This window comes from Hypanus sabinus, chromosome 6 (genome assembly GCF_030144855.1).
Source record: "Hypanus sabinus isolate sHypSab1 chromosome 6, sHypSab1.hap1, whole genome shotgun sequence".
NCBI lineage: Eukaryota > Metazoa > Chordata > Chondrichthyes > Myliobatiformes > Dasyatidae > Hypanus > Hypanus sabinus.
The window spans coordinates 174,870,027-174,882,136 of NC_082711.1; the positions used below are offsets into that span (position 1 = coordinate 174,870,027).

At 43.2% G+C, this 12,110-nt stretch overlaps 1 protein-coding gene across 5 annotated transcripts in view; it reads left to right on the forward strand.

The window, feature by feature from the left end:
• vmp1 (vacuole membrane protein 1) overlaps positions 1-12,110 on the forward strand; it is a 200,091-nt gene that overhangs the window by 48,142 nt on the left and 139,839 nt on the right. For all 5 annotated transcript variants that reach the window (XM_059973627.1, XM_059973629.1, XM_059973628.1 and 2 more), the window contains one exon: positions 8,027-8,162. In XM_059973627.1, coding sequence (XP_059829610.1) covers positions 8,027-8,162 — 136 coding nt within the window. The remainder of the gene's footprint in view (positions 1-8,026; positions 8,163-12,110) is intronic.

The following is a 12,110-nucleotide window of genomic DNA, read 5'->3' on the forward strand; positions in this document are numbered from 1 at the left end:
CCATAGCCCCCTATTTTTCTAAGCTCCATGTATTTATCCAGAAGCCTCTTAAAAGACCCTATTGTATCCGCCTCCATCACTGTTCCCGACAGCCCATTCCACACATTCACCATTATCTTTGTTTTTTTTTTTAAAAAAAACAACTTGTCTCTGACGTCTCCTCTGTACTGACTTCCAAGCACCTTAAAACTATGCCCTCTCATGTTAGCCATTTCAGCCCTGGGAAAAAGTCTGACTATCCACACAATCAATGTCTCTCATCATCTTATATACTTCTACCAGGTCATCTCTTGTCCTCCGTCACTCCAAGGAGAAAAGGCCAAGTTCACTCAACCTATTCCCATAAGGCATGCTCCCCAATCCAGGCAACATCCTTGTAAATCTCCTCTGCACCCCTTCTGTAGTTTCCACATTTTTCCTGTAGTAATGTGACCAGAATTGAGTGTAGTACTGCAAGTAGAGTCTGACCAGGGTCCTATATGGCTGTAACATTACTTGGCTCTTAAACTCAATCCCTCGGTTGATTATACGCCAATGTACCTAATGTCTTCTTAACCACAGAGTCAACCTGCACAGCAGCTTTGAGTGTCCTATGGACTCGGACCCCAAGATCCCTCTGATCCTCCACACTGCCAAGAGTCTTACCATTAGTACTATATTCTGCCATCATATTTGATCTAACAAAGTGAACCACTTCACACTTATCTGGGTTGAACTCCATCTGCCACTTCTCAGCCCAATTTTGCATCCTATCAATGTCCTGCTGTAATCTGTGTCAGCTCTCCACACTATCCATAACACCCCCAACCTTTGTGTCATCAGCAAATTTACATAGAAACATAGAAAATAGGTGCAGGAGTAGGCCCTTCGGCCCTTCGAGCCTGCACCGCATTTCAGTATGATCATGGCTGATCATCCAACTCAGAACCCTGTACCTGCTTTCTCTCCATACCTACCCCCTGATCCCTTTAGCCACAAGGGCCATATCTAACTTCCTCTTAAATATAGCCAATGAACCAGCTTCAACTGTTTCCTGTGGCAGAGAATTCCACAGATTCACCACTCTCTGTGTGAAGAAATTTTTCTACATCTCGGTCCTAAAAGGCTTCCCCTTTATCATTAAACTGTGACCCCTCGTTCTGGACTTCCCCAACATCGGAAACAATCTTCCTGCATCTAGCCTGTCCAATCCCTTTAGAATTTTACACGTTTCAATAAGATCCCCCCTCAATCTTCTAAATTCCAGTGAGTATAACCCTAGTCGATCCAGTCTTCTTATGAAAGTCCTGCCATCCCAGGAATCAATCTGGTGAACCTTCTCTGTACTCCCTCTATGGCAAGAATGTCTTTCCTCAGATTAGGAGACCAAAACTGCACACAATATTTTAGGTGTGGTCTCACCAAGGCCTTGTACAACTGCAGTAGAACCTCCCTGCTCCTGTACTTAAATCCTTTTGTTATGAATGCCAACATACCATTTGCCTTTTTCACCGCCTGCTGTACCTGCATGCCCACCTTCAATGACTGGTGTACAATGCCACCCAGGTCTCGTTGCAGCTCCCCTTTTCCTAATTGGCCACCATTCAGATAATAATCTGTTTTCCTGTTCTTGCAACCAAAGTGGATAACCTCACATTTATCCACATTAAATTGCATGTGCCATGAATTTGCCCACTCACCTAACCTATCCAAGTCGCCCTGCATCCTCTTAGCATCCTCCTCACAGCTTCATGTCATCCGCAAACTTGGAGATGCTGCATTTAATTCCCTCGTCTAAATCATTAATATATATTGTAAACAACTGGGGTCCCAGCACTGAGCCTTGAGGTACCCCACTAGTCACTGCCTACCATTCTGAAAAGGTCCCGTTTACTCCCACCCTTTGCTTCCTGTCTGCCAACCAATTCTCTATCCACATCAATACCATACCCCCAATACCATGTGCTTTAAGTTTGCACACTAATCTCCTGTGTGGGACCTTGTCAAAAGCCTTTTGAAAATCTAAATATACCACATCCACTGGCTCTCCCCTATCCGCTCTACTAGTTACATCTTCAAAAAATTCTATAAGATTCGTCAGACATGATTTTCCTTTCACAAATCCATGCTGACTTTGTCCGAAGCTTTCACCTCTTTCCAAATGTGCTGTTATCACATCTTTGATAACCGACTCTAGCATTTTCCCCACCACCGATGTCAGACTAACGGGTCTATAATTCCCTGGTTTTTCTCTCCCTCCTTTTTTTAAAAAGTGGGGTTGCATTAGCCATCCTCCGATCCTCAGGAACTAATCCAGAATCTAAGGAATTTTGACAAATTATCACTAATGCATCCACTATTTCTTGGGCTACTTCCTTAAGCACTCTGGGATGCAGACCATCTGGCCCTGGGGATTTATCTGCCTTTAATCCCTTCAATTTACCTAACACCACTTCCCTACTAACATGTATTTCCCTCAGTTCCTCCATCTCACTAGACCCTCAGTTCCCTACTATTTCCGGAAGATTATTTATGTCCTCCTTAGTGATGACAGAACCAAAGTAGTTATTCAATTGGTCTGCCATGTCCTTGTTCCCTATGATCAATTCACCTCTTTCTGACTGTAAGGGACCTACATTTGTCTTGATCAATCTTTTTCTTTTCACATATCTATAAAAGCTTTTACAGTCAGTTTTTATGTTCCCTGCCAGCTTTCTCTCGTAATCTTTTTTCCCTTTCCTAATTAAGCCCTTTGTCCTCCTCTGCTGGACTCTGAATTTCTCCCAGTCCTCAGGTGTATCGCTTTTTCTGGCTAATTTATATGTTTCTTCTTTGAACTTGATACTATCCCTAATTTCCCTTGTCAGCCACGGGTGCACTACCTTCCCTGGTTTATTCTTTTGCCAAACTGGGATGAACAATTGTTGTAGTTCATCCATGCGATCTTTAAATGCTTGCCATTGTATATCCACTGTCAACCCTTTAAGTATCATTTGCCAGTCTATCTTAGCTAATTCACATCTCATACCTTCAAAGTTACCCTTCTTTAAGTTCAGAACTTTTGTTTCTGAATTAACTATGTCACTCTCCATCTTAATGAAGAATTCCACCATATTGTGGTCACTCTTTCCCAAGGGGCCTCGCACGACAAGATTGCTAACTAACCCTTCCTCATTGTTCAATACCCAATCTAGAATGGCCTGCTCTCTAGTTGGTTCCTCGGCCTGTTGGCTCAGAAAACCATCCCGCATACATTCCAAGAAATCTTCTTTCTCAGCACCCTTACCAATTTGGTTCACCCAATCTATATGTAGGTTGAAGTCACCCATTATAACTATTGTTCCTTTATTGCACGCATTTCTAATTTCCTGTTTAATGCCATCCCCAGCCTCACTATTACTGTTAGGTGGCCTGTACACAATTCCCACCATCGTTTTCTGCCCCTTAGTGTTATGCAGCTCCACCCAAATCAATTCCACATCCTCCAGGCTAATGTCCTTCCTTTCTATTGCGTAAATCTCTTTAACCAGCAATGCTACCCCACCTCCTTTTCTTTCCTGTCTATCCCTCCTGAATATTGAACATCCCTGGATGTTGAGCTCCCATCCTTGGTCACCCTGGAGCCATGTCTCTGTGATCCCAACTATATCATATTCATTAATAACTATCTGCACATTCAATTCATCCACCTTGTTACGAATGCTCCTCGCATTGACACACAAAGCCTTCAGGCTTGTTTTTACAACACTCTTAGCCCTTATACAATTAAGTTGAAAAGTGGCCCTTTTTGCTTTTTGCCCTGGAGTGCCTGCCTGTCACTTTTACTTTTCACCTTACTACTTTTTGCTTCTACCCTCATTTTACACCTCTCTGTCTCTCTGTACTTGTTCCCATCCCCCTGCCACATTAGTTTAAAGCCTCCTGAACAACAGTAGCAAACCATGGGTTACTAACCCATCCCTCCACTTCCTCGACCAGGTCATTTATAAAAATCGCAAAGAATAGGAGTCCCAGAACAGATCCCTGAGGCACTCCACTGGTCACCGACCTCCATGCAGATATGGCCTGTCTACAACCACTCTTTGCCTTCTGTGGGCAAGCCAGTTCTGGATCCACAAAGCAATGTCCCTTTGGATCCCATGCCTCCTTACTTTCTCAATTAAGCCTTGCATGGGCTACTTTAAATGCCTTGCTGAAATCCATATACACTACAGCTATTGCTCTACCTTCATCAATGTGTTTAGTCACATCCTCAAAAAATTCAGTCAGGGTCGTAAGGCATGACCTGCTTTTGACAAAGCCTTCCTGACTATTTCTAATCATATTATGCTTCTCTGAATGTTCTTAAATCCTGCCTCTTGGGATCTTTTCTATCAGCTTACCAACCACTGAAATAAGACTCACTGGTCTATAATTTCTTGGCCTATCTCTACACCCTTTCTTGAATAAGGGAAACATCCTCTGGAACCTTCCCTGTCCCCATTGATGATGCAAAGGTCATTGCCAGAGGCTCAGCAATCTCCTCCCTCGCCTCCCACAGTAGCCTGGGGTGCATCTCATCCGGTCCTGAAGACTTAATCCAATTTGATGCTTTCCAAAAGCTCCAGCACATCCTCTTTCTTAATGTCTATATACTTAAGCTTTTCAATCCTCTAAGTCATCCCTACAATTGCCAAGACCCTTTTCTGATGTAAATACTGAAGCAACTCTGCTATCTCCTCCGGTTCCATATGCACTTTTTCCACTGTCACACTTGATTGGTCCTATTCTCTCACATTTTATCCTTTTGCTCATCACATACTCGTAGAATGCCTTGGGGTTTTCCTTAATCCTGCTCACCAAGCTTCTCATCACCTCTTCTGGCTCTCATAATTTCATTCTTAAACTCCTTCCTGCAAGCCTTATAATCTTCTAGATCTCTATCACTAATTAGTTTTTTGAACCTTCTGTAAGCTTTTCTTTTCTTCTTGACTAGATTTTCAACAGCCTTTGAACACCACAGTTCCTATACCCTACCATCCTTTTGCTGTCTCATTGGAACGTACCTATGTAGAACGCCATGCAAATATCCCCTGAATATTTGCCACATTTCTGCCGTATCTTTCCCTGAGAACATCTGTTCCCAATTTATGCTTCCAAATTTCTGTCTGATAGCCTCAGATTTCCCCTTACTCCAATTAAACGCTTTCCTAATTTGTCTGTTGTTTACCCTCTCCAATGCTATGGTAAAGGAGATAGAATTGTGATCACTATCTCTAAAATGCTCTCCTACTGAGAGACCTGACCAGGTTCATTTCCCAATACCAGATCAAGTACAGACTCTTGTAAGGTCTTGTAGGCTTATCTACATATTGTGTCAGGAAACCTTCCTGAACACACCAAACAAACACTACCCCATCTAAACCTCTTGCACTAGGGAGATGCCAATTGATATTTGGTAAGTTAAAATCTCCCACCATGACAACCCTGTTATTATTGCACCATTGCAGAATCTGTCACTCTATTTAAAAAAAACAGAGTTATTGATCCCTTCCTGTTTCTAACTTCCACCCATAGAGACTCTGCAGACAATCCCTCCATGACTTGCTCCTTTTCTGAAGCCAGGACGCTGTCTCTGATCAGTAGTGCCACACCCCCACCTCTTTTGCCTACCTCCCTGTCCTTTCTGAAGCATCTATAGCTTGGCTGTCTAAGTAACAATTCCTGCCCCTGAGCCATCCAAGTCTCTGTAATGGCCACAACATCATAGCTCCAAGTACTGATCTAAGTTCATCTGCCTTGATCATAATACTCCTTGTATTAAAATAGACACATCTCAAGCCATCGGTCTAAGCATCCATTCTCTATAACCTACCTATCCTCCCTCTTGCACTGTCTCCAAGCTTTCTCTATTTGTGGCCAACAACCCCTTCCTGTCTCGTCAGTTTGGTTCCCACCCCACAGCAATTCTAGTTTAAACTTTCCCCAATAGCCTTAGCAAACTTCCCTGCCAGAATATTGGTCCCCTTGTGATTCAAGTGCAACCTGTCCCAAAAGAGGTCCCAATGATCCAGAAATCTGAATCCCTGCCCCTTGTTCTAATCCCTCAGCCATGCATTTATTCTCCACCTCTCTCTATTCCTGTACTCACTGTCGTGTGGCACAGGCAGTAATCCTGAGATTACTACCTTTTGAGGTCGTGCTTCTCAACTTCCTTCCTAACTTCCTGTAGTCTGTTTTCAGGATCTCCTCCCTTTTGCTGCCCATGTCGCTGGTACCAATATGTACCACGACCTCTGGCTGTTCACCTTCCCACTTCAGGATATTGTGGATGTGATCAGAAACATCCCAAATCCTGCACCTGGGAGGCAAACTGCCATCCATGTTTCTTTCCTGTGTCCACAGAATTGCCTGTCTGATCCCTAACTATAGAGTCCCCTGTCACTGCTGCCATCCTCATCCTTTCCCTACCCTTCTGAGCCACAGGGCCAGACTCTTGCTTCCCCCAGGTAGGCCGTTCCCCCCCAACCATACTCAAACAGGAGTACTTATTGTTACGGGGACAGCACATGGGTGCTCTCGATATCCCCCTCTTGACTGTTACCCACTTATCTGTCTCTCAAGGCCCCAGTGTGACTTTATTGCCTATAAGCTCCTCTCTATCACCACCTCACTTTCCATGACCAGGCAAAATTCATCGAGCTGCAGCTGCAGCTCCAGTTCCCTAACCCGGTCCCTAAGGAGCTGTGGCTCGACGCACCTGGCGCAGATGTGGCCGCCTGGGAGGCTGGGAGTCTACCGGACATCTCACATCTGACACCCAGTGCAGAACACCGGCCTCGCAGACATACTTCCTGTTTCTATTCTTCACAGGTAACCTACCTTGCTTCGTTATCGGTGAAGCTCCGTTGAGCCAAAGCCCTCCTACTCTATCTACCTCCACCCAGTTCCCTGCTCTATAAAATTGTCTGCTTTTAAACTCTTCGCACTAGTCTAACTCACTGACGTTCACATGCTTGTGCAGTCGTCCCTTGATACCCTTTCTTTGGCTTTTGAAGTCCTTAACTTTCTTTGTCAACCATGGTTGCCTAGCCCTGCCATTTGGGAGCTGTGACTTCTGTGGGATATTTCTATCCTGTGCCTTGTGAACTACTCCCAGAAACTGCAGCCACCTCTGTTCTGCCATCATCCCTGCTAGTATCTCCCTCTAACCCATCTGGGCAAGCTCCTCTCATGCCTCTGTAATTCCCTTTATTCCACTGCAATACTGGTACAAATGACTTGGGCTTCTCCCTCTCGAATTGCAGTCTTGTACAGTTTTATAATTATCACTGTCTTATACAACTTGAAATTTGTTTTAAGGCAGCAATGTAGTGCAAAGACATGAAATTGCTATAGATTCCAAAATAAATGAATAGTGCAAAAAAAGGAATAATGAAAGTGTTAATGGGTTTATGATTAATGGTGAAGGGTGCTACCATCTTGAGGCAGAGTTTCTTGACTATGTCCTTGATGGTGAAAGGGGTTGTGTCAATGATGGACTACCATAGCACATTGTTATGCAACTAGTCAGAATGCTAATTTTTAATGACATATTAAAGCTCCTCAAGCTGTTAACAAAGTTCCTTCATGATTGCATCAATGTGTTGGACCTGATATAAATCCTCTGAGATATTGATGTCCAGGAGCTTAAGGCTGCTCACTGGTAATCACTAAATGAGGACCTGTGGGTGTTCCGCTAACTTTCTCCCCTCCTAAAGATAGGAGAAGAGTGTCACTTGGTATGGCAATACTGCAGAATCAAGTTACTAAACCTTTCCCTACCTTGTACATACTCAATACCATGGGACCATTAGATAATTCAGGTTTTGTTAATGCTCTCTTAACATCCTTGAACACCTCTTGGTAGAGGTTTGCATGTCTGATAACTTTCTGTGCTCTAAGTTGAGTTTTCAAAATCAGTTCTAATATTGAAGATCAAACTGGATGCTACCAGGGCATCTTTAAAATTCTAAATTGATGTATTGATTTGAATAAATAGATTTTGAAAATGGCTTTTTTATTTCAGATCTCTTGTCATTGAATGAGAGGAAACTGAAGGATCAAGAGGAGAGGGAGACAATAGTTTTATGGAGGCGGCCTGTCACCACTCTACACTACTTCCTCCTAGAAGTTATCATAGACTTTAAAGAATGGGCAATAAAGTAGGTAATTGAATACTTTACTGGTCAGTCCCATCTGAGGAGATGGCTTTTATTCAGACATTGTAAATCTGCATTATGTTGCAAAGTTCATTGAATGCTGAAGTACTAATGAAAAATTAGGAATACAATCAAATTCCCTGACTTAAAAAACTAATATTTGGTGAATATTGGTGAATACTTTGTCTTTTGGAGTAATTTTAGTTTTGGTAAATTATAGTGCAAAGTGGATGTTAGAATTATTCTAATCAAATAATTGTTTTTGATGCTTAATTTTCCACATTATATGCCTTCTGCTGTTTAGTTATTCATTGAACTTATTTATATCCCTTACACTCTGCATGAAATGTGTCTCTATGGTTTCTGTCAGCAGTTTTAGATGTACACTGTGTCCTGTCATCCAAGTCATTTACATAGTTTATAAATACAGTAACTGGGAGCCAAGTACTATTCCTAACTGTAACTGTGCCTCTCTGAAAATTATCTTTATTTGTTTTCTGTCCTTTAATCAGTCTTTTCTTTATGCTGATGTATTATGCCAAGAGTTCTTAGTTCATTTAACAGTCTTGTGTGTTACTTTATTAAATAACTTTAAGATCCAAACGTGTTCTTGTGTACCTACCCTCCCTTAATCACTTGGTGATGTGTTTAAAACTTAGATGCTTAAAGTTTTGAATGGTCTGTACTATTTCATTATTAATCATACTATTCATCTGTGGCATTTGTTTGTAGCAGCACGTTTCCAATGATCTGAGTAGATCCTCTGAGTATTCCATACATATAAAAATACGAATTGGGAGTTGAAGACTACTTGCCCTCTCAAGCCTACTCTGGCATTCATAAGACCATAAAATGCAGGAGCAGAATGAAGCCATTTGGTACATCAAGTCTGCTCCTCCATTTCATGGCTGATCCATTTTCTCTCTCAGATCCAATCTCCTGCCTTCTCTCCGTATCCGTTCATGCCCTGACCAGCAAGAATCTATCAACTTCTGCCTTAAATATACGTACAGACTTGGTCTCCACAGCTGCCTATGGCAACGGGTGCCATCAATTCGCCACTCTCTGGCTAAAGAAATTCCTCCTCATCTCCATTCTGAAAGGATGCCCCTCTATTCTGAGGCCGTCTCCTGTGATCTTAGACTCTCCCACCATAGGAAACATTCTTTCTACATCCACTGTACCAAGACCTTACACCATTTGATAGGCTCAAATGAGGTCATCCCTCAGTCTTCTGAATTCTCAAGTCAAGTTTATTGTCATTTTGACCATAAACTGCTGGTACAGTACACAGTAAAAACGAAACAATGTTCCTCCAGGACCCTGCTGCTACCTGAAACTCAAAACTACACTAGACAGCACAAGGCTACACTAGACTACATGAAACAACATAAAAACTGCACTAGACTACAGACCTGCACAGGATGACATAAAGTGCACAAAACTGCACAGGGCAGTACAGTTATTATATAAACAAGACAATAGGCACAGTAGAGGACAAATTACAATATAATAATAAATGATGTTGATGGCTTGGGGGAAGAAACTGTTGCACAGTCTGGTTGTGAGAGCCCGAATGCTACGGTACCTTTTGCCAGATAGCAGGAGGGAGAAGAGTCTGTGTGAGGGGTGCATGGGTTCCTTCACAATACTGTTAGCTTTGCGGGTGCAGTGTGTGGTGTAAATGTCTGTAATAGCGGGAAGAGAGACCCTGATGATCTTCTCAGCTGACCTCACTATCCGCTGCAGGGTCTTGTGATCCAAGATGGTGTAATTCCTGAACCAGGCAGTGATGCAGCTGCTCAGGATGCTCTCACTACATCCTCTGCAGAATGTAGTGAGGATGGGAGGGTGGGAGATGGACTTTTCTCAGCCTTTGCAGAAAGTAGAGATGCTGCTGGGCTTTCTTGACTGTGGAGCTGGAATTGAGGAACCAGGTGAGATTCTCCGCCAGATGAACACCAAGAAATCTGGTGCTCTTAATGATCTCAGCAGAGGAGCCGTCAATGTTCAGCGGAGAGTGGTCGCTCCGTGCTCTCCTGAAGTCAACCACCATCTCCTTTGTTTTGCTCACATTGTGTTGGCTCTGCATCAGTCTGTTAGCCGCTGCATCTCCTCTCTGTATGCTGACTTGTCGTTCTTGCTGATGAGACCCACCACAGTCATGTTATCGGCGAACTTGATTATGTGATTCGAGCTGTGTATTGCTGCACAGTTGTGGGTCAGCAGAGTGAACAGCAGTGGATTGAGGATACAGCCCTGGGGGGGGGCCCCCCGTGCTCAGTGTAATGGTGTTGGAGATGCTGCTCCCTATCCAGACTGACTGAGGTCTCCAGTCAGGAAGTCTAGGATCCAGTTGCAGAGGGAGGTGTTCAGGCCCAGCAGTTTCAGCTTTCCAATCAGGTGCTGGGGAATGATTGTGTTCAATGCTGAACTGAAGTCTATGAACAGCATTCAAACATTATGTGCAGGTGGGTGAGGGCCAGGTGGAGGGTGGTGGCAATGGCATTGTCTGTTGAGTGGTTGGGATGATACGCAAACTGCAAGGAGTCCAGTGAGGGGGGTGGCAGGGTCTTTTTGTGCCTCATGACATGCCTCTCAGAATACTTCATGATGATGGATGTGAGAGCAATGGGCTCAGAGCCATCAAATGCTCTTCATATGACAAACCATTCAATCCTGGAGTCATTTTTGAGAACCTCCTTTGAGCCCTCTCCACCTTCAGCACAGCCTTTCTATGATAAAGAGTCCAAAACTGCTCATAATACTCCCAAGTGAGGCCTCACCCATGTTTTATGAAGTCTCAACATTAACTCCATGCTTTTATATTCTAGTCCTCTTGAAATGAATGTTAATATTGCATTTGCCTTCCTCACCATAGACTCAACCTGCAAATTAATCTTTAGGGAATCCTGCACAAGGACTCAAAGTCCCTTTGCGTCTCAAAGTTTTGTACTTCTTTACTAACCATTTAGAAAAGTTACCCCTTTCATTTCTTCTAAATTGCATGATCATAGCCTTCCAGGCACTGTATTCCATCTGCCACTTCTTTGCCCTTTCTTCTATTCTGTCTAAGTCTTTTGGCAGCCTCTCCACTTCCTCCAAACTATCTGTCCCTTCACCTATCTTTATATCACCTGAAATAAAGTAATCAATTCCATCATCCAAATCACTGACATATAATGTTAAAAAGAATTGGTTCCAACGCAGACCCCTGATGAACACCACTAGTCAGAAGCAGCCAGCCAGAAAAGGCTCCCTTTATGTCCACTCTTTGCCTCTTGCCAATCAGCCACTGCTTTATCCATGTGAGAATCTTTCCGGTAATACCATGGGCTCATATCTTGTTAAGCAGCCTCGTGTGTGGCACCTGAAAATCTGAGTGCAGAACACCAACTGATTCTCCTTTGTCTATCTTGCTTGTTATTTCTTCAAAGAATTCTAACAGACTTGTCAGTCAAGATTTTCCCTGGAGGAAACCATGCTGACTACGGCCTATTTTATGTGTTCCAAATACCCCAAAACCATATCCTTAACAATTGGCTCCAACATCTTCCCAACCGGAGGTCAGACTAACTGATCTGTGATTTCCTTTCTTCTGCCTCTCTCCCCTCTTGAAGAGTGGAACCATTCCATAATCCAGTGATATTGAAAGATCATTACTTATACCCCCAGTCTCTTCAGCCACCTTTTTCAGAACTTGGGTGAGATCATCTGGTCTAGGTGCCTTATCTACCTTTAAACCTTTAAGTTTCCCAAGAACCTTTTCCCTAGTAATGGTAATTTGGCCTCTAACACCCAGAACTTCCACCACACTGCTAATGTCTTCCAAAGTGAAGAACAATGCAAAATTAGACAGAGAAGTAAAATTGTGCCATTCAGCCTATCCATCAAGTCTGCTCCACCATGGCTGTTATATTACACCTCCTAACTCCATCTTCCTGCCCATAA